General features: G+C 36.1%; 1 protein-coding gene across 1 annotated transcript in view; it reads left to right on the top strand.

Moving 5' to 3' along the window:
• The window catches only part of FBXL4 (F-box and leucine rich repeat protein 4), a 135,214-nt gene that overhangs the window by 72,122 nt on the left and 43,512 nt on the right, over positions 1-19,580 (top strand). Inside the window, 1 exon segment of the mRNA XM_043999398.1 lies at positions 3,212-3,425. Coding sequence (XP_043855333.1) covers positions 3,212-3,425 — 214 coding nt within the window.

Genomic DNA, 19,580 nt, shown 5'->3' with positions numbered 1-19,580 from the left:
TTTCAGGCATAGGGTAGGAGGAGATACTTTGTCCAATTAACTTTTAATATTGAAGAATTGTTAATTTGGCATGTATTTCTAATCTCTGAAATAGCATATTAATAAGAATAGTTTCATCATACTGAAAGTGAACAACACAGCTGATAGCAGTTCTCTGTATAAAATTGAGAAGCTCCCTTCCAGGTCTACAGTTCTTGGATTCTGAGTCTATTAAAATGCTTATGTATATATTATTAACTTAAAAATGTTCTGCGTTGTTTCTTTTCTTTTTTTTTTGCGGGGCAATGGAGGTTAAGTGACTTGCCCAGAGTCACACAGCTAGTAAGTGTTAAGTGTCTGAGGCCGGATTTGAACTCAGGTCCTCCTGACTCCAGGGTTGGTGCTTTATCCACTGCGCCACCTAGCCGCCCCTTGTTTCTTTTTAAGATTCATACCCCTCCCCACTAAAAAAAATTATCAAGACCAGATTAAATCAGCGATTAGGGGGTCATGGTTTCATCTCTTTTCAAATAATTTTTGAGTCATAGCTAACTAAGAACACAGTGTCTTTCTTTACTTCTGAAACTCAAGTTTTATGTAGATTGTTTAAGCTTGGGAGAAATACAGAAGGCCATCAAGAACCAAAGAAGATATGGAAAAAAAAGGTTTTAGAAAGACAGGCAGAAGCAACAACATCCTAAATTCATCACTGTAAAACAGAAATTTTGTTAATTAATGTTTCCAATCAATAAAATAATACAATAGTTATTTTTCTTATATTCTTTTACTATTCCTCTGTTTGCATTATAAATTATTTTGCCTACTTTGTCTTGTAGACTACAAATTTATCACTGTAAATATTGCCCAGTTTTGTATTGGTGGTGGTTGATTGAACAAGGTAATATAACATGTATTTACATGTATGAATGTATAGGCATATGTGCCTTTATGTGTGAATACGTAGATTTAATCTATATAGGTATGTATACACACATATATGACTTAGGAATTGTAGCAAGTTAGGTTGGGAGGACTTCAAAGAACTTTGTATAAAACAGAAAAACTGTCCCACTGCATATTTTTCAGCCTGAAATTTAGGTTATAAGACCTAATGATAAAAGTTAGTATTTGATTACTACTAATATACTTCAATATTAAGCAGATATTCTATGGTTGAACTTCATTGTGAGTCTCTGAAATTCTTGACAAGGACTAAGGGTACAAATTTATTCAAATTAATGAAATTGAAAGGGCTCTAGTTTTTACAGCTTGCTGAAGTCAAGACCCTTGGTCTCATGCCAAGAATACTTAGGTAGACAGCAAGCCATTTAAAATTAAAGCTGAATGAGAAAGAGGAGGAATGACATTCTTTCAGTTAATTTTGGTTCCTGTTCTCCATTATTTCCAGCTGATAGTAAGTTTGCTTTGATGGCCTACTTTTGTGGGGGGGGGGGCAGTGAAGGTTAAGTGACTTGCCCAGGGTCACACAGGTAGTAAGTGTCAAGTATCTGAGGCTGGATTTGAACTCAGGTCCTCCTGAATCCAGGGTCAGTGCTTTATCCACTGTGCCACCTAGCTGCCCTCTTGATGGTCTACTTTTAAGCTGATCTCTTGTGCAAATTATTCAGCTTCTTGTGTACCCCCACACTATTAGAGTTATCCTATACATGAGAGAATAGAAGCTGAGAGTTAAGATGGCCTGACTGTCTGCTTGCTCACAGTGGCAGAGTTGTAACCACAACTCAGGCCTTCTTCTTTCAATTTTTATTCTTATTCCATTTCACCAGATTGTTTTTCAAATGCTGATTACAAAACAATTGAAGAGAATTGTCCTGAGAGAATTTTTTGTATTGCTCATTTATTTCTCCATATTAAAACCTAAGTTGAAACTTACCTTTATCAAAACATGAAATTATAATGATGTCATTTGTAGTTTTTTGCTAGCACACCTATAAGTAAAGCCAGAAATGGGCCCTGGTTATAGTGGGAAACTGTGCCACAGCAGTTCTGTCAACTTCTTCATTGTGAATGAAGCATTGAAGAAATTGTAAGGTATTTTAGAATGTAGTGTTTCAGTACTCGCAGATACTGAGAGATAATGTGCCTTGTCCAGGGTCACATAGCCAACAAGATTTAAATTCAGTTCTACCTAAGTAAGGCAAGTTCTTTCTCTGTAACCCCATGCTGCTTCTCAGTAGGCCAATGCCCATCATTATTCTGTTTCTTTTTAATTCGGTATAATAATTAATCTTGTGCCCTATTCAAGGTCTCTAGTTAGAGGCATGTATTTAAATCAGCTGTCCAGGCTGAACATATAAAAGTGATGCTAGTAGGCAGAAGAAAATTTGACATGGTAACTTGGCTTATTGTTAATACTAGTAAGTATGCTCTGTGGAAAGGATTCCTGTGGGCTTGGATTTCTCTGAGGTCCCAAAATTACTTCTAGAATTTCAGGGTAGGCTAGTAGCTACCTGGTGTAGGTAGAAATGCTCTTTTTCCATTGGCATCTAATTTAGAAATTGTGAGTACTGTGTTGATATGGTTCTTACCACAACCCTTTGTTGACCTATAGGTTAGATTTTTTTCAATATGTAATATGAGAGGCTGCCCCTCAATAATACATAGTCATTTCAGTGGATACAAAGTACAGTGGCTTAGCAGCTAATAATACCAGGTACAGGGAATACTTTACAACTGTCTACTTCAGCCAACCCAGAAGTTTATGAAGGTAGGAATAAGGCAGGTAGTAAAGTTTTTCTTGCTCAATTTGTGGTAGTTTAATTTATTACTACTTTTTTGTGTGTTATTTATTATGTTATATCCATGACCGAGTGGGCACTGTTATGAAAACATCTCTTCCAAGTTTCCAGAAAATCTGGAAAGGAAAGAAATTTATCTAGCTAAGTTGTGCTTACCAGCTAAAATGTGAATGTCACATAAGTAGGAGAAAAAGTGTCCTTTGCTCTGTTAATTTCCTGCTGTGTTCACTGAGTTTTTTCAGTGAAGTATAGCCACTTAATTTATTTTCTCAGGTTAATTTATTTTAGTCTAACCATGCATATTTTTAGTATGCAGATGAATATAAGAGAATTTAAGTGTTCCAAGTTATAAATTTGCCATAATAGAAATGCATACTTGTAACAGCATCTGTTTAGAATTGACAGTATTCCAAAGCCCTGCAAAAAAAATGGAATTAATTTTTTTCAATTCACATGAAAAATATTTTTCACAGGTTCCTGAAAATTTGTGGATCTGAATTAGTACGCCTCGAATTGGCTTGTGGCCACTTCCTCAATGAAACTTGTTTGGAGGTTATTTCTGAGATGTGTCCAAATCTTCAGGAATTAAATCTCTCCTCCTGTGATAAGTTGCCACCCCAGGCTTTCAACCACATTGCCAAATTGTGTGGCCTTAAGCGACTTGTTCTTTATCGAACAAAAGTAGAGGTAAGAATTACTCATTTACTTTTGTTACCTTCCATGACCAAATTATAAGATTATCTTAACTAATGTTAGTTGCTTTTCCATGACAAAATGATATTAGATGAAAGATTGGTTCATGGGTTGATTAGTTCCATAGTAACAGTGTTGTAAGTTAGAGATCTCTTCTTGAGGTAGGGTTTGGTAGATGCTTGAATGGAGCTGCTGTGGCAGCTGTAGTGATGGAGGGAAAAGGATGGGACAGGATCTAGACCTAAGCCTAATGGATCAAGAAGCACTTTGGTCCTGGTTGATTTTAATGGAAACAGTGACCCTAGGCAGAGGAATGTGCCTGGGGAGAGTAGAGTAGAAAATAAAATGGAGCCATGCTGAGGAAGGGTGTTTAGTGAATTTCAGGTATGGGAGTTGATAAAGTACAGAGGAATTAAGATGACTCTAGGCATTAGGGGGTGGGGTGGAGAGTCAAGTGGTGGCATGCATGAAGGAGAATATTAGCTCAATGTCTAGTAATTAAACTAAAAGCAAAATCTTCAATAGCAGAGTTTTATAGTGTTAAGGTAGGGAGTTGATTACAATGCAAAACAAACTTCCTTGGTTTGAGCATCTATTTGTGGCACAGGCAACATGTAATTAGTTATTATACTGTTAGCATAATTTTGATTAACAAAGTTTTAAACGAATTAAAATGTGTTTTGTTCTAAATATTATAAAAATCAGTGGTGATCTTGTTATATTTGCATCCTGATTCATGTGGTATGAGAATGAGAGAGTGTAGGGTGATGAAATGGGCCATAAACTTGGGGGAAAGAGATTAAGTATTTCTTGGAAGAAACAATTTAAATTTTTTATAATTTTTAAAAATTCTAAACTTAATAAATATCAACTAAAATGAGTACTTCTCTATAGACAGTAAAGCATAAAGAGAGGATTGTACATGAAATTGAGTATTATGTACAGCTTGCTTTTCTTTTAAAATATATAACAAATTCAACATGCAACTTTCAAAGCTGTCCTTCCTTCTGGCCTTCCTTCTGTTCTCTTCTCTGCATTTCAAAAACATATCTCAATGACTCTCTTTTCTTCTTTTAGTTTTCTTTCTCTTTTTGGGCAACCGCCTCCCAAGCTCTTCTCTTCTTTCCCATTACCTTCCCCCAAATTGAGAAAAGAGAAAAACAAAATTCTTTGTAATAAATATACGTAGTTAGGCAACAAATTCCCATATTGGTCATGTCTGAACGTATATGGCTTATTTTGCATCTTGAGTCTGTCTCTTTCTGTCAGGAGGTAGGAAGCATGTTTTCTCATCAGTCCTTTGGAATTATGGTTGGTCATTGCAGATTAGAGTTCTGAAATTTTTCAAAGCTGTTTGTCTTTATTGATGTCACTGTTGCATAAATTGTTCTCTTTGTTCTGCTCACTTCATTCTGCATCAATTCATACTAGTTTTTCCAGGCTTTTAAAAAAATTATCCCTTTGATAATTTCTTAGGGCACATTACATTCATATACTATAGTCTATTTAACTTTTCCTCAATTCATAGATACCACCTTAGCTTCCAATTCTTTACTGTAATGAAAAGAACCACTGAAATATTTGTGTATGAGTCATTTTCTTCATTCTTTGATCTCCTTGGGGTATAGGTCTAGCAGTGATATTGCTGAGTCAAAGGGTATGCATAATTTAATGACTTTGGGGGCATAGTTTTAAATTTTTTCCAACATAGTTGGACCAGTTCACAGTTCCACCAATAGCAGTGTGTTAGTATGCTTGTTTACCCACAGCCCCTCCAACAATTTGTCATTTTCTTTTTCTTGGTCATCTTTGCCAATCTGAGTTACAAATTGAGAGCTCAAAATTGTTTTAATTTGTTTTTTTTTAATTTTTAGTAATTTGGAGCATTTTATGTGCTTATTGATATCCTTGATTTTTCATTTGAAAATTGCCTGTTATATTTTACTATATTTATATATTGGAAAATGACCCTTATAAATTTGAATCAGTTCCTTATATATCTTGGTTTTGAGGTCTTTATCAGAGAGAATTTATGCAAAGATTTTTTTTTGCAGTTAACTATTTCCCTTCCAATTTTAACTTCATTGGTTTTATTTCTTCTAAAAGAAAATAAAACAAATCTTGGAAATTGGCATTATCGAAGACTCATCTTTGATGAATAGTATTTATGTCACCATCATTTAAGGAGCACCAGTTTTTCTCCTCAAAAAAAAAAGCACGCACACACACACACACACACACACACACACACACACACACACACACTACTGTATTCAAGGCAATAAAGTAATAGGAGTACACAAATGAAAAATTAATACCCCTTTTCCTCTAGGAGCTTATATTCTACTGTGGAGTGTAGACAGCATACAACAAAGATACAGGTAAATTGTTGAGCTTAAGATATCAATGGAATATCCATGGTGTGGTATCCAGCAGGCAGTTAGAGATGATTGGACTTTAGCAGAGCAATTAAGGCATACTATAACATAATAATGATTGGAGATTTTAGCTGTCTAGGCATTTACTTGATCTTTTCCTTTTGACTAATGGAAAGTAGCTGATAACATCTTACCTTGTTGAGGATTTTATCCTTCAAAAATTGAAAGAACCAAAAGAGCAACTTGGCATTCTAAACCTGACTCTCCCCAGCAAGAAAGAACTAGTTGCTGGCAGTGCAGATGAATAGAACCTTGTTGAGGAAATAACCATTCCACTTTAGAATTTGTGATAGAACAGAATAAAGCCAGGCATAGTATGGCTTGCACCCTAGATTTTTGGGAGAATTAACTTCAGAACATTCAAAGAAAAGATAAGTAGGATCCTATAACCTAAAATTCTACAGTGTCAAGTTAACCCAGGAAGAAGAGGAAGTTCTGCATGTTGAAATACTGCAGACACAAAGAGAAACTTCTACCAACCAGCTTATAAAAATATAGAAAACCCCAAAACAAATACAAAAGTATGGTTTTGTCCTTCAGGAATTTTGTCAGGAGTGCTAAAACTCAGGATGAGCTGAGATTGAGGAAAGTGAGGAAAGTTAAGAATATAAAAAATAGTTTTCAGCACTACATTTCAGGAAACGAGGATAAAAGAAGAAATATGAGTAATGCTCAGGATTTATGAGACAGTGAAAGCATGGGTTTATCTGTGTATATATTATTTCACCTCAGTAAAATGCAGACTCCTTGAGGGAAGGAACTATTTTATTTTTGCCCTCTTGTCTTCCACTCCTTTGTACAATGTAAATGCTTGTTAAATTATATTGAGTTAAATGAAACTAAACTGAATGACCAACAATGGAGAATTGAGGATGAAATTACAATGGCTAATAAGGAATTGATTCTAAAGATAAGCTGGGAGACATACATAGAGGGGACCTAATTGCTTTTGAAGAATTGTCAGCAGACCTAAATGAACTACCTCCTTGAACTGGCAGGTGTAAATGATGAGTTGCAGTTGATGATATCTGAAGGGTCATAGAGAATGGGAAAGATACTGCAGGGTTGGAGGAGGGCACATGTTTTGATTTCCAAAAATAGGAAGAGAATAGATTCTGCAAGCAGTATCCAAAATAGGACAAAGAAAGGAAAAGCCCCACCCCCATGTACACAGATATTTATAGCAGTTTTTGTTATAGTAAAAACTAGAAACTAATAAGATATACCCATCAATTAGGGAGTAGCTGACATTCAGCTATATGAATATAGTGGACTATTATTGTGCCCTTAAATTCTGAAAGTGGGGGGCAGCTAGGTGCCGCAGTGGATAAAGCACTGACCCTGGATTCAGGAGGACCTGAGCTCAAATCTGGCTTCAGACACTTGACACTTAATAGCTGTGTGACCATAGGCAAGTCACTTAACCCTCATTGACCCGAAAAAACAAACAAAATTCTGAAAAGGACAGTTTTAGTGTTACCTGGGAAAACTTGTATAAATAGATGTAGAATTATGTAATAAAAGCTAGAGAATAATTTATACAAAAACAATGACAACATTAAGACAAACAACTTTGAAAGATTTAACTCTAAACCAAGCAAGGACTAACCATGATTCAAGAGGACAGATGAGGAAACATGCTATCCAAGTCCTGACAGAAAGGAAATGGATTCAAGAGACAGAACATGACTAGCATGGGACTTTGTTTTGCTTGATTATACATATTTGTCATGTTAAGGGCTAAAATTCTAGCTAAACTGTCTAAAATATCTAATGAGTGGTCGCCAATAAATTATAAGCTTTAGCAAGAGTGAGACTTTTAAGCATTTATTAAGGAGAATAAGAATTTGGTAAAGAGAGAGAGAAAGGCCTAGATTTCTATCTATTAAAGGGAGAGCACATTTTTAGCTCCCTTCTCCGCCAGCGTCCTCAGGAAAGAGAGTCTCAGTCTCTTCCTTCCTCCTCCCACTAGCCCGCGTCACTTCCTTTTCCAAAGAAAAGACTCCTGGTCTTGCCCTCAAAGACCTTCACTTCATGGGCAGAACTCTTCTACAGTAAGTCTCCAGCAGGTGGCATCATTCCAATCGTTACAGTCATAAAGGTTTTGTTTCACTTTTTGTTTTTATTGGGAGAGTGTTGAGATGGAAAGAGAGAATAATGAAGGATATGGTTGCCACAAAATAAAACAAACAAACAAAAAGAGTGCCAATGAAGCATTTATTCAGAATACACAGAAGAGATCATAGAGCAGACCAGAAGAAAATACAGATAAGCAGGACAGCTTTGAAAGTCACATTTTTTGGGGGGCGACTAGGTGGCACAGTGGATTAAGCACCGGCCCTGGATTCAGGAGGACCCAAGTTCAAATCTGGCCTCAGACACTTGACACTTACTAGCTGTGTGACCCTGGGCAAGTCACTTAACCCCCATTGCCCCGCAAAAAAAGAAAAAAAAAGAAAGTCACATTTTGTATTTTTATATACTTTAAAAGAATAAAAAGGTGTAAATAACAGAAACTTGCAATTTCACATGCAATTCTTTTATCAATATGGGGTGCTTATTTTAGTTGATATTTGTTAACATTATAAAAAATTAAATGAATAAAATACATTCCATGCCAGTGAGCTTGATTTCAAAATCATGGGAAAATTCTAAAGTAGATTATTAAATAATTGATTAGTGATTAGTGATCATCTGAAAAAAGAAGTAGTGACTATAGAAAGCCAACCTGGCTTCATCAAGAACAGGTCATGCCACAATAAACTTATTTTCCTTTATCATATGGTTAGTAAACTGGTAGATTAGATGAATGCTGTATATGTAGTTCATTTAGTTTTTAGCAAAGAATTTGGCAAAATTTCTCAAAAAGTGCTTATAGATAAGATGACAAAATGTGTGCTAAGGAATAGTATAGTCAAATGAACTTGAAATGAGCTGAATGGATAAAACATGAGTCATTAATATTTTGGTATGAATTTGAAAGGAGGTAGAGGAATCCGCTTGATTCTCTTACTAAATTTGTATATGGTACAAAATTAGAAGGAATAACTACTATGCTAAATACCAGAAAAAGTATTCATAAAGACATTAGCAGGAATCAGATCAAATAAAATGAAATTTAATATGTAGGAATGTAAAATATTACCCGTTGGTCCAAAAAACCCAACTTCACAAGTACAAGATGAAAGAACAAAAACAGCCAAAAAACCCCTTCATAAGTACATAATGCATGACTCAAAAATTTTTGTGAAAAAATGATCCGAGCATCTTAGTGAACTATATGTTCTGTATGAGTCAGCAGTCTGATGTGGCAGCCAAAAAGAATTAATGTGATCTTAAGTTGTATGGAGAATTAGGGAGATGACAGGACTGCTGTAGTTTTCCTTTCCTTGTCAGACCACATCTTGGGTATTGTGTTCAGTTCTGGATATTTACTTTTAGGTAGAATGTTGATAAGCTTGAAGATCATTGAAAGGAGTGTAGCCATGATGCTAAAAGGCCTTAAGTTCATGCCATATGAGAATCATCTGAAGGTGCTGACAATGTATACTCTGGAGAAGAGAAGGCTTAGGGAAAACATAACACCCGTCATGAGGTACTTGAATAACTTTCAGTGTGGAAGAAAGATTAGACTTTATCTGCTTTACCCCAGAAGTCAGAAACAGGTGAGATGAATGGGTGGGGGATTCAAAGAAGAAAAGTTAGGAAGCAAGTAAGGAAAAACTTGTAATAACTAGAACTACCCAAAAGTGCAATGGGCTCCCTTAGGAAGTCTTACTGGAAATCTTCAAGCAAAGTTTGAATGACCACCTCTCCTGTATATTTTAGAAGAGATTCTTGTTTATGTATAAGTTGAACCAGATGCCCTCTGAAGTCTCTTCTATGTATGATTCTGAGTTTCAGACAGCACAATGTTAGGGCTGGGGCAAAGGATTCATACTTTTCCTGTCACCATTGTAGCTTTTTATGATCAGGTTCTTTTTTGTTGTTTTTTGCTCAATTTTTTGGTGCCGCTGCTTTCAGAGCTAGCTGGGGGGGGTGGGGTGTAAGTTTTCGGTGCTTCCAAGGTGATGTGATCCAAGGAGAGGTGTGGTCACTGCCCTCCTGGCCTGTGCTGTGGTCTTTACTCAAGAAGAGCCCAGGTTCCCCTATGGCAGCAAGTGCTAGTGGTCCTCTTGACCTTGAAACTTTGACTAGGTACCCTTCTCTCCTGTGGCCACTATCACCAGCCTTGAAACTGTGACCACCACCCTTGCTCCTCTACAGCAGCAAGGGCTAGTGCTCTCCTTTGCCTTGGAACTGCAACCCAGAACTGTAGAGGAACAATACAACAGGGTCCTGTATCCCTTGTCATTTCAGTATCCCCTGTAATCTCTGTAATCTCTTTCTGACCAGTTGTTTGACTGCCTTACCACGTGGATAAAGAGCTCCTAGATCTGCTGCTATTGTTGTCACAATAACCTCCGAGGCCCACAGCTGGCATTGCTGCTGCGTGCACTCCAGGCCAGTTCCCACCCACTGTCATAAACCTCTCCTGCTGGCCCCCTAAATTGTCTTGGGCTGGAAAAATGTCTTGCCCTGACCTTTTGTTGGTTCTGCCACTCCAGAATTCTATGTGAAGCATTATTTCTTTTTTTGGGGGGGGGAGGGGGGAAATGAGGGTTAAGTGACTTTCCCAAGGTCACACAGCTAGTAAGTGTCAAGTGTTTGAGAGCAGATTTGAACTCAAGTCCTCCTGAATCCAGGGCCAGTGGTTTATCTGCTGTGCCACCTAAGCTGCCCCCTGAAACATTATTTCAAAGTTGTCTGGATAGAGCTGTTGGGAGAGTTTGGCAGCCTCTACTCTTCTATCTTGGCTCCTACCAAATTTGGGGGAGGGTAACACACACATGTACATATACGAATGTATGCATATACTTATTCTCCCTTAGGTGTATGTAGTTGTTTACATGTTGTCTCTATGTGAATGTGAGAGCTTGTTCACTTGACTTCTATTGATTACAAAACATTCTGTTTGCAATGGTTTTGTAGCTCATACGTATGATTTTTAAATAATACAGAATTTCAGAGTTGGAGGGAGCATTAGAGTCCCATTCTTTCTTTTAGAACTTTCTAATTATCAGAAAAGTATCTATTTCTATCAAGCTTAAATCTGCCTCTTTACAACTTTTATTTATTGCAGCACCTAATTCTGTCCTCTGGAACTAATCTGAGCAAGTCTAATTGCTGTTTCTATGTAGTGTGTGTATATATATGTGCATATATATATATGTAATTATATATAATGTGCATATATATATACATATATATTTCAAATAACTGTCATGGCCTGTGTAAGTATTTTCTTCTTTAGACTGTGTGTTCCTAATTACTTCATCCTGTCTTCTGAAGGCATGAACTTGAGGCCAGTGACCATCCCAGTTTCTCTCCTCTGGATATTCTAGTTTGTCAGTTTCCTTCTTAAGCTAATCTACTATTCCAGCTGTGGTCTGATCAGAGTGAGGTATAGTAAGACTTTACCTAGTCTTTTCTCTAATTCCTTACACCAAATGTCAAACATCCAAGCTAAGACACTCCCAAACCAGATTAAAATGAAATTGGAAAATATTTAACAAAATAAATTAAAATACAGTGGAACATAGAGTATTTTAATGTATGGTTTTCTAAGTCAGTATGGTGCCTACAGGGATCCCTATCTATTTGAGTTTGACATCACTGGTGTACATCATTCCTCTCAGTGAACTAAAGATCACAGACTTTCTTGTTTGCCGTGTCATCTGTCAAATTGAACCTGTTTTTCACTAAAAGCCCCATATCTTTTTCAGATGAACTTCTGTTTAGTCATTTCTCCTCCAACTTATATGTGATTTTTTTTTGATAAGTTGATTTTTAAAAAAAACAATTTAAGACTTTATTCCTATTAAATTTCATTATATTTTATTTGGCTTAGTATTATAGCCTGATATCTACAAATTAGGGATCATGTCCATCAGGGGAACATAATTTTATTCAATTCAATTCAGTAAACATTTATCAAGTGCCTATTATTTGCCAAGTACAGCTGGGGAAGACAACACACAAAAGAAATTGGGTGGTAACTGGGCACCCACCATTTTCAATGGAGTCCAAACCAGTCACAGGTGCTGATGGAAGGTAGAAAGAAGATTGGTGGGAATGCAGAAAGAGCCTCTGCAGATGAGCTCAACATATTTCTAGCAAAAAGCACTGTATATTCTGCAGTTATCACAGAAACATTGGGCTTCTGCTGTAGCAATAGAGACAGGTGCAGGCTGATGAAAAAGAGGGGGGAAGGCACAGTGATCATGAATTGGGACTGAAGCAGAGGCAGAGAACCAAACTGCTCTGGGGCTTTGAGGATTAAGGGACTAGGGTGGTAGAGATGGAGGCTGTAGAGGACTAACCCCAACAGGGTAGTCCACTGGCTATATTTCTTCTTTTCTCCAAGGGCTGGGCAAGTTGTTGGCGGTAGAGGTAAATGAAGACTCAGCAAGGGGTCTGGGGTAACAGGGAGAGGTGTGTAGCAGAAGCACAGCCACTGCAGTAGCAGCCAACATCCTGGGCCCTGCTGGTGGTGAAGAATGACAGTCAGTAAATATTGCTTATTTGCTTGTTATGTGCTTTGAGAAGTAGAATGGTATAGTGGATGCAGAGCTTGCCTCAAAGACAGGTGAACCTAGGTTCAAGTTCTGCTTCTGACATATGTTACCTGTATGGCCCCACACAAGTCATCAAACCCCATGTGCTCTAGGCCCTCATTGGGAGTTCATAAATGACAGGTCCAGGCCCTATACCTATCACTATTCTATGCTGGTTACTATATTATTCCCTGGAGATCAGAGACAAAAATAAAACTGTTTCTGACTTTGAGGAGCTTGCAATCTATCAAGGGGAGAATACACACACATATAGGTATAGGTATATATACATACATATATATGTGTGTGTTTATATTATAGATACAAAATAGATTCATGATAATTTGGGGAAAGGAACTAGAAGCTCAGGGAATCAGGAAAGGCTTTATATAGGTGGTCCTAGAGTTGAACTTTGAAAACTAGGGAATAAGTACATTTTATTTTTTTTTAATTTTACATATTTATTTATTTTTGTGGGGGCATTGGGGGCCGTGACCTGCCCAGGGCCACACAGCCAGCAAGTGTCAAGTATCCAAGCCCAGACCTGAACCCAGGTACTCCCGAATCCAGGGCTGGCGCCCCATCCACTGCGCCACCCAGCCGCCCCCGAATAAGTACATTTTAAAAAAACTAATAGGGGTATGTGATCCAAAAAGTTTGGAGGCTACTGTAGTAGACTATCAGTATCTTTCTGAAATCTAATTCTATCATCCATTGCTTTAGTTATCCCTCTGAGCTTTGGATCATCTTCACATTTGATAAGCATTTTGGAATTAGTTTATCCATTCTCTCCTCATTCCGTTCTGTTTCAAAGCAAGAGATGATCCTACTATTTGCCAAGGATTAGTTCTCTACTCTTATATCATTGCTTTCCATCTCCTCTAGGGTCTTACTTTATCAGTTATCCCCTCTCTTAAGTACATAATCAGTTTATTCCTATATACTTATTTCTTTCCATATGCCTATGAATATGCTCAGGTCTCTCCAATCCTTAAAATAACATATATACATATACAAGCCCCCTTCCCTTGACTGTGCTCTACCAATAGATTATCATTCCATGTTCATCCTTACTTTTACTTCCAAAATTTATGGGGGAAATATAGTTTATATTTGACCCTCCCCCCACTTTTTTTTCTACAAAATCCAGTGATATTTTCCCCAATCCTTAGCCTCCTTTACTTTTCTGCAGAAATAGATACTATTCAACATTTTAATTTCTTTTAACTTTACAAATATCAGTTTCTCCTGGTTCTTTTCTGATCTCTCTGACCATTCCTTGATGTTTCTGACCCTATAAGATAGGCAGATATTCCCTAGTGAGCTTTCTGACCTTTGGCCCATGTTTCTTTTCTCTATATTCTCTACAAAATAGCAGTTTTAAACTGTTATTTTGTACTTTTGTTGGCTATTACTACCTGTATGTTTTGGGAACACAACACACTTAATTAATATTTGTAAAATAGAACTTTTCCTCCAAAAAAAAGCTTTCCTCCTGTTTCTATTAATCCAACTACTAATGCTCAGAATCCTTTTTTTTCATTCCCTCAATTCCCAAATCCAGTTACCAGAGTCTATAGAGTCCAACTCCACAATATCTTTGTTCCTTCCTTTCTATTCCCAGTATTACTCCCCAGCTTCAAGCCTTTGTTACTACCTTACGTAAATTACTGCAACAACTTCCTTACCTTTAATTTCATCCTTTTAATACTTCCTTGAGCCTCTTCCATCTTTTTAACTATTATCGGATAAATCTTTCTTATGCACAGATCTAATTCTATCATACCTTTCTTCAAAACACCTTATTAGTTCCTTTTTGTTGACTAACTCTTCTCCTGAAGACTTTCCACAACTGGCACCTCCCACATTGCCCATTTTATCTTGTTTGTCTCCCAACTCAACATATGCATTATTCTCTAGGTAGACTCCTTTTTTTAATTCCTAGGTATTCTATTAGTTGTTTCTATGAGCTTGGGCAAGTCACCTCACTTAGGCAGGCTTGGCGATGAATGTTAAATACAAGAAAGTGCTATTTATAATGTTGAGGATAGGAGGAAGAGCAAAGAAGGATGTTATGGTGCTAGGAAATGGTGCTAAGACATTGTTTTTGCTGCTGTTTGTCCTTCATTCTCTGAGAGGACCTGTGACGTCAGGAGGGTGATGTATTAACTTGCAAGTGAATTGCATTTATGTGAGGGAGAGCTGTGCAAAGTCATCAGCCTCACTCTCTTCTCCAGTCATTGGAGACCAGTGGCAAGACATAATTCAGGACAACTGGCAATGGCCCAAAAAGAGATGATAGAGAGAAGGCAGAAATATTCAATTCTTATTTTGATTATGTTTTTATGTGACACAGACAATGGGAAGAATAAAACAAAAATCATAAACAGGCAACTGAAACCCAAGATAAGTACAGGTATAGTAAAAGAGTATCTTGATTACTCAAAGAGTTCAAGTTACCATGTCTGGGCCAACTACATCCTAGGGTACAAGAAGAACTGGCAGATATATGTGAGTAGCTGCTGTTTCCTAGATTGTACGATGGTATCATAAAACTAGTGGGCATTCCTAGAAAGGGAAAATGTAGAATACAAAATATAGTCTTGAATTTGTTTCCTAGAAGTATTATGGATCATTTTAATATAGATGGTTTGTGAGCATTCATAAAGAGAAATGATGATCACTAAGAGCCAGCATGGTTAACCAGAACAACCTCATTTCCTTTTCTTTTTTTTTAAGAAAGTAGGTTAGTAGACTTGGATTTCAGCATAACATTTGACAAAATCTCACAGACTATCCTTATGGACAAGAGAAGGAAACATAGGTTATATAATAGCATAGTTAGGTGCATTCAGGTTAAAAGTTAAGGATTAGTACTCTGAGTATTAGCTGAATTCTTAGTTCTCTTTCAACTGAGGTTTTACTATTCTAAGGAAGGCCATGATTTCCTCATAGAATATGAAGGAGTTGGACTAAATTTTTTTTTAAGTTACCAAATAAATGTTGAGTTTGCTTAAAATATCATATAAATGTAAAAACTATAAAAAATAAGGAATGTGAAAAATATCCTTTATCAAGTATCTGATATGCACAAGATATTTACAGTAGGGAAAGATGGACTTGATAAAGGGGAAAAAAACCATTAAATTTTATTTACACTTCTCTTGAGAAAGGATGTTAAATGAGATCCTATCAGGTACTATTCATATTACTTTGGTCATTTATGAGAAACATTTTTCTGGGGATGCTTTAAAGTTTTATTTGCTAACGTGATTTAAATGCATTAAGAAATTATTAATCTATAATTTTAGTCAATACTTGAGTATACTTCAGGTGATTAAAGGAGTGTAGATGTTTCTGAGTAGGTACATTAAGAAAAAGTGTTTTTTTTTTAAGATTTGGAAGAGTCATTTCCCATGGCTCACCAACAATATGTATAATACATATATAACACATATGTTTATTAGATATATGTATATCTGAACCCATAATACACAAATATATGCTTAATAAGCAATATATATCAGAGGCTAGATATTATATATGATATGTATAAAAGTTTATACAACTTTTATTTCACTTAAAGTATTGCATTTCAGGGTATTATAGCATGTGTTTTTTATCATTGTATAGCCTCCCCTATGGCCACTATGCCCACATAGTGTACTATATTAAGAAACACTTGTTGAGTGAATTTATAAATAAATTTTTTAAACAGACTATTTTCTAAAACTATATTAAGCATAATACAATGGTTTTTCATCAACTGATGATTAAATTTCTTTAAAATGAGCCAATGCAAATGATTGAAATGGTGAAATTTAAAAAGAGGAAAACATAATCTCTGATTTTCATTGCTTTCACTATTAGAGAATGCTAAATGAGCTAACTTCACTTTTCAACACCTTTATCTTTACATTTAGTGGTTTCTGAAATGGGCGCCCATATGGACAATATCTTCCATGAGTGAAGAGAGAAAAGGTTATGTATTTTTAGAGGGCAAATAAAAGCCCAGTGCTCATATATGTCCAAATATTCATTTATTACACATTGATTATACAAAACGTTTATTTAGAATGAGAATGTAACTTAAAGAAAATTGAGTTAAACTCCTTCATATCTTATGAGAAAATTGTGGCCTTCCTTTAGCATAGCAAAACCTCAGTTGGAAGGGAACTCAGAATTCAGCTAGCACTCAGAGTTTCTAGTCCTTAATGGGACAAAAATTCCATCTACCAAATCTTTAGCCAGTAATCATCTATTCTCTTCTTGAAAAGATTCTGTGATAGGGGAACTTAATACCTTACAAAGCTGCTCCTATAGCTGTTAAGGTTTTCATCACACAAAGCCTACATCTGTCTTCTTGCAGCTACTACCCCCTGCTCCTAAGTTTTACTTTCTGGGCCTAAGGAGAACAAAATTAATCACTCACCCATATAATGGTCTTTCAAATACTCTAATATTCATTTATTACATACTGATTCATTTATTACACACTAGGCACTGGGAATAGAAAGATGAATGATACAGTTCCTCCTCTCAAAGAACTGATAGTCTTAAATGGGGATGAGGTATATAATGTATATGCAGATAAGTAAGAGGTTATATGGTGTATTAGAAAGAGTCCTGGACTTAGAGTTAAGATCTGGGTTTGGTTCCTAGCTCTGACGTTTGCTAGTTGTGTGACCTTTCACCTCCTTGGGTCTTAGTTTCCTCATCTGTGAAATGAGATGAGGGACTAGATGATCCTAAATGTTCCTTCCAGTTCTAATATTGAGGTGTACATAAAGGTAGCATATGATGGGAGGGAAGGAGTGATTTAGATGAAGCACCCATGAACATTTTGAAGTGGAAGAAAGCATTTTCATTTGGGTTAATCAAACAAACCTTCAAGAAGGACATGACAGCTGGGCTGGGCTTTGAAGGAAAAGAAGGATTTCAACAAGCAGAGGTAAAGAAACAATGTCTTGCATGTGAAAATACATAGAGAAATGAGATGACAGAATGAGATCAGTGTTTTAACTAGTCTAGTTTAGATAAAATATAAAGGATATGAAAGAATGGATTATTGTGGAATAACGCTGGAAGTGTAAGTTGAAGCTAAATTATGCGGGGTCCTTAAGTACTAAAAATAAGGAGTTTATGTTTATTCTGTAGACAACAAAAGACCACTGAAGCTTTTCTGAGTAAGGAATTGATTTGGTCACACCTGTACTAGAAGATAATTTGGTAACAGTATAATGAATGTAAGGCAGCATGATACAATAGAAAGATGATCATCTCTGGACCTGGACTCAGTTCCCACCTTTGGATTCTGTTTGGGCAAATTATTTAATGTCTCTCGGTCTCACTTTCCTTATCAGTAAAAGGAGAGAGTTTGACTAAATGGCCAGTGTGTGATCCTTACAGCTCTGTAATACTAAGAACATTGCAAAAATAAGGATGGCTTTGGAAAGCAGAGAGACTAGAGATTCAGGAAACAATTAGGAGAAATTTAGTTATGAGGAGCTGATCCATTGAAGATATGTTGTGGTAGTAGATTCAATTGAACTTAACAATTGATTGAATATGAATACATTATATTTCAATAATTTGTTTTTATTGATATTTTCTGTTTCTTAAATCACCATAGTATCATGTATCCTTCCTCCTTAACCTCCCAGAGAGCCATCCCATATGACAAAGAGTAAATTTTAGATAGGAAGAAAGTAAGTCAGCACAATGATTCATATATTGAAGAAGTCAGAAAACATGTGCAAAGTGCAACACCTGTGGGCCTCCTACCTTCACAAATGAAGAGGTTTAGGGTGTCTCCTCCTCCTTGCTGTTTGTTCCTTGTTTTCAAAGAGCACCAATGACATCACAGGGTGATGGCTTGATTTGTGTGTGAACTGTATTTAAGTGAAGCAAATAATTCCAAAATGGTTATACCATGTCATTGCTCCACCAGCAATGTATTAGTGTTCCTATCTTTCCACAACCCCTCCAACATTCATTTGCCATTTTTTGGTCATTTTTTCGCATTTGGAAGGTATGAAGTAAAACCTGAGGGTTTGGGGGTTTTTTTGATGTGCATTTCTCTTATAATGAGTACTTCGGGGCATTTTTATGTAGTTGTGAATACAATTCTTTTGAGAACTGTTTGTTAATACTCTTTGACCATTCATCTATTGGATGATGACTATCATATATACTTATTAATTATATATCTTGAAAACCAAATCCTTATCAGAGAAATTCAATATAGACTTTTTTCCCCCACTTGACCACTTCCCTTCTCATCATAGATGCATTTAATGTTGCCTCTGCAGAAGCTTTTCAGTTTCAAGTAATCAATCGTTTATTTAATCTTTTGTAATTGCCTCTATCTTTTTTCTTTGGTGTTATTCATAGCTGTGAGAGGTAGACGGTTTTTTTTTTCTTTCTTTTTTTGTACTATGATCCTTAATGTTAAGGCCACATCTCATTTAGAATGTGTTGTAGAATGTGGGATAAAGTGTTGGTCTAAGCCTAATTTCTGTCAGACATTTCCAGTATCCCTAGTAGTTTTTTATCAAATAAGTTTTTCCTTACATAATTTATGTTTAACATTTTATTAAACATTGGGTTATTGAGTTCTTATTGTTTCTGATTCTCCCTGGCCTAGTCTGTTCCACTGATATATCTCTTTATTTTTTAACCAATAGCAGATAGCTTTGATGACTGCTGATTAATAATATAGTTTGATATCTGGAAGTTCTTTTCCCCTTTTGTCCATGCTTTTTTTTATAATTTCCCTTGATATTCTAGATCTATTATTTTTCTAAGTGAATTTTGGTAACTGAATCTTGGTAATTTGATTGGTATAGCATTAAAATTATAAATTGTTTTTATATTAATGTCATTTTTAGCATATCGGCACAGCCTAGCCATTGAGCACTGAATATTTTTCCATCTACTTAGGTGGTTCTTCATTTGTTTAAGCAATGTTTTTTAAACTCCATCTATACAAGTCTATTGTGTGTTTTAGAAGTTGATTCCCACATGTTTTATGTATTTTATAGTTATGTGGAATA

This window comes from Dromiciops gliroides, chromosome 4 (genome assembly GCF_019393635.1).
Source record: "Dromiciops gliroides isolate mDroGli1 chromosome 4, mDroGli1.pri, whole genome shotgun sequence".
Lineage (NCBI taxonomy): Eukaryota > Metazoa > Chordata > Mammalia > Microbiotheria > Microbiotheriidae > Dromiciops > Dromiciops gliroides.
This window is presented reverse-complemented; position numbering and strand designations above follow the sequence as displayed.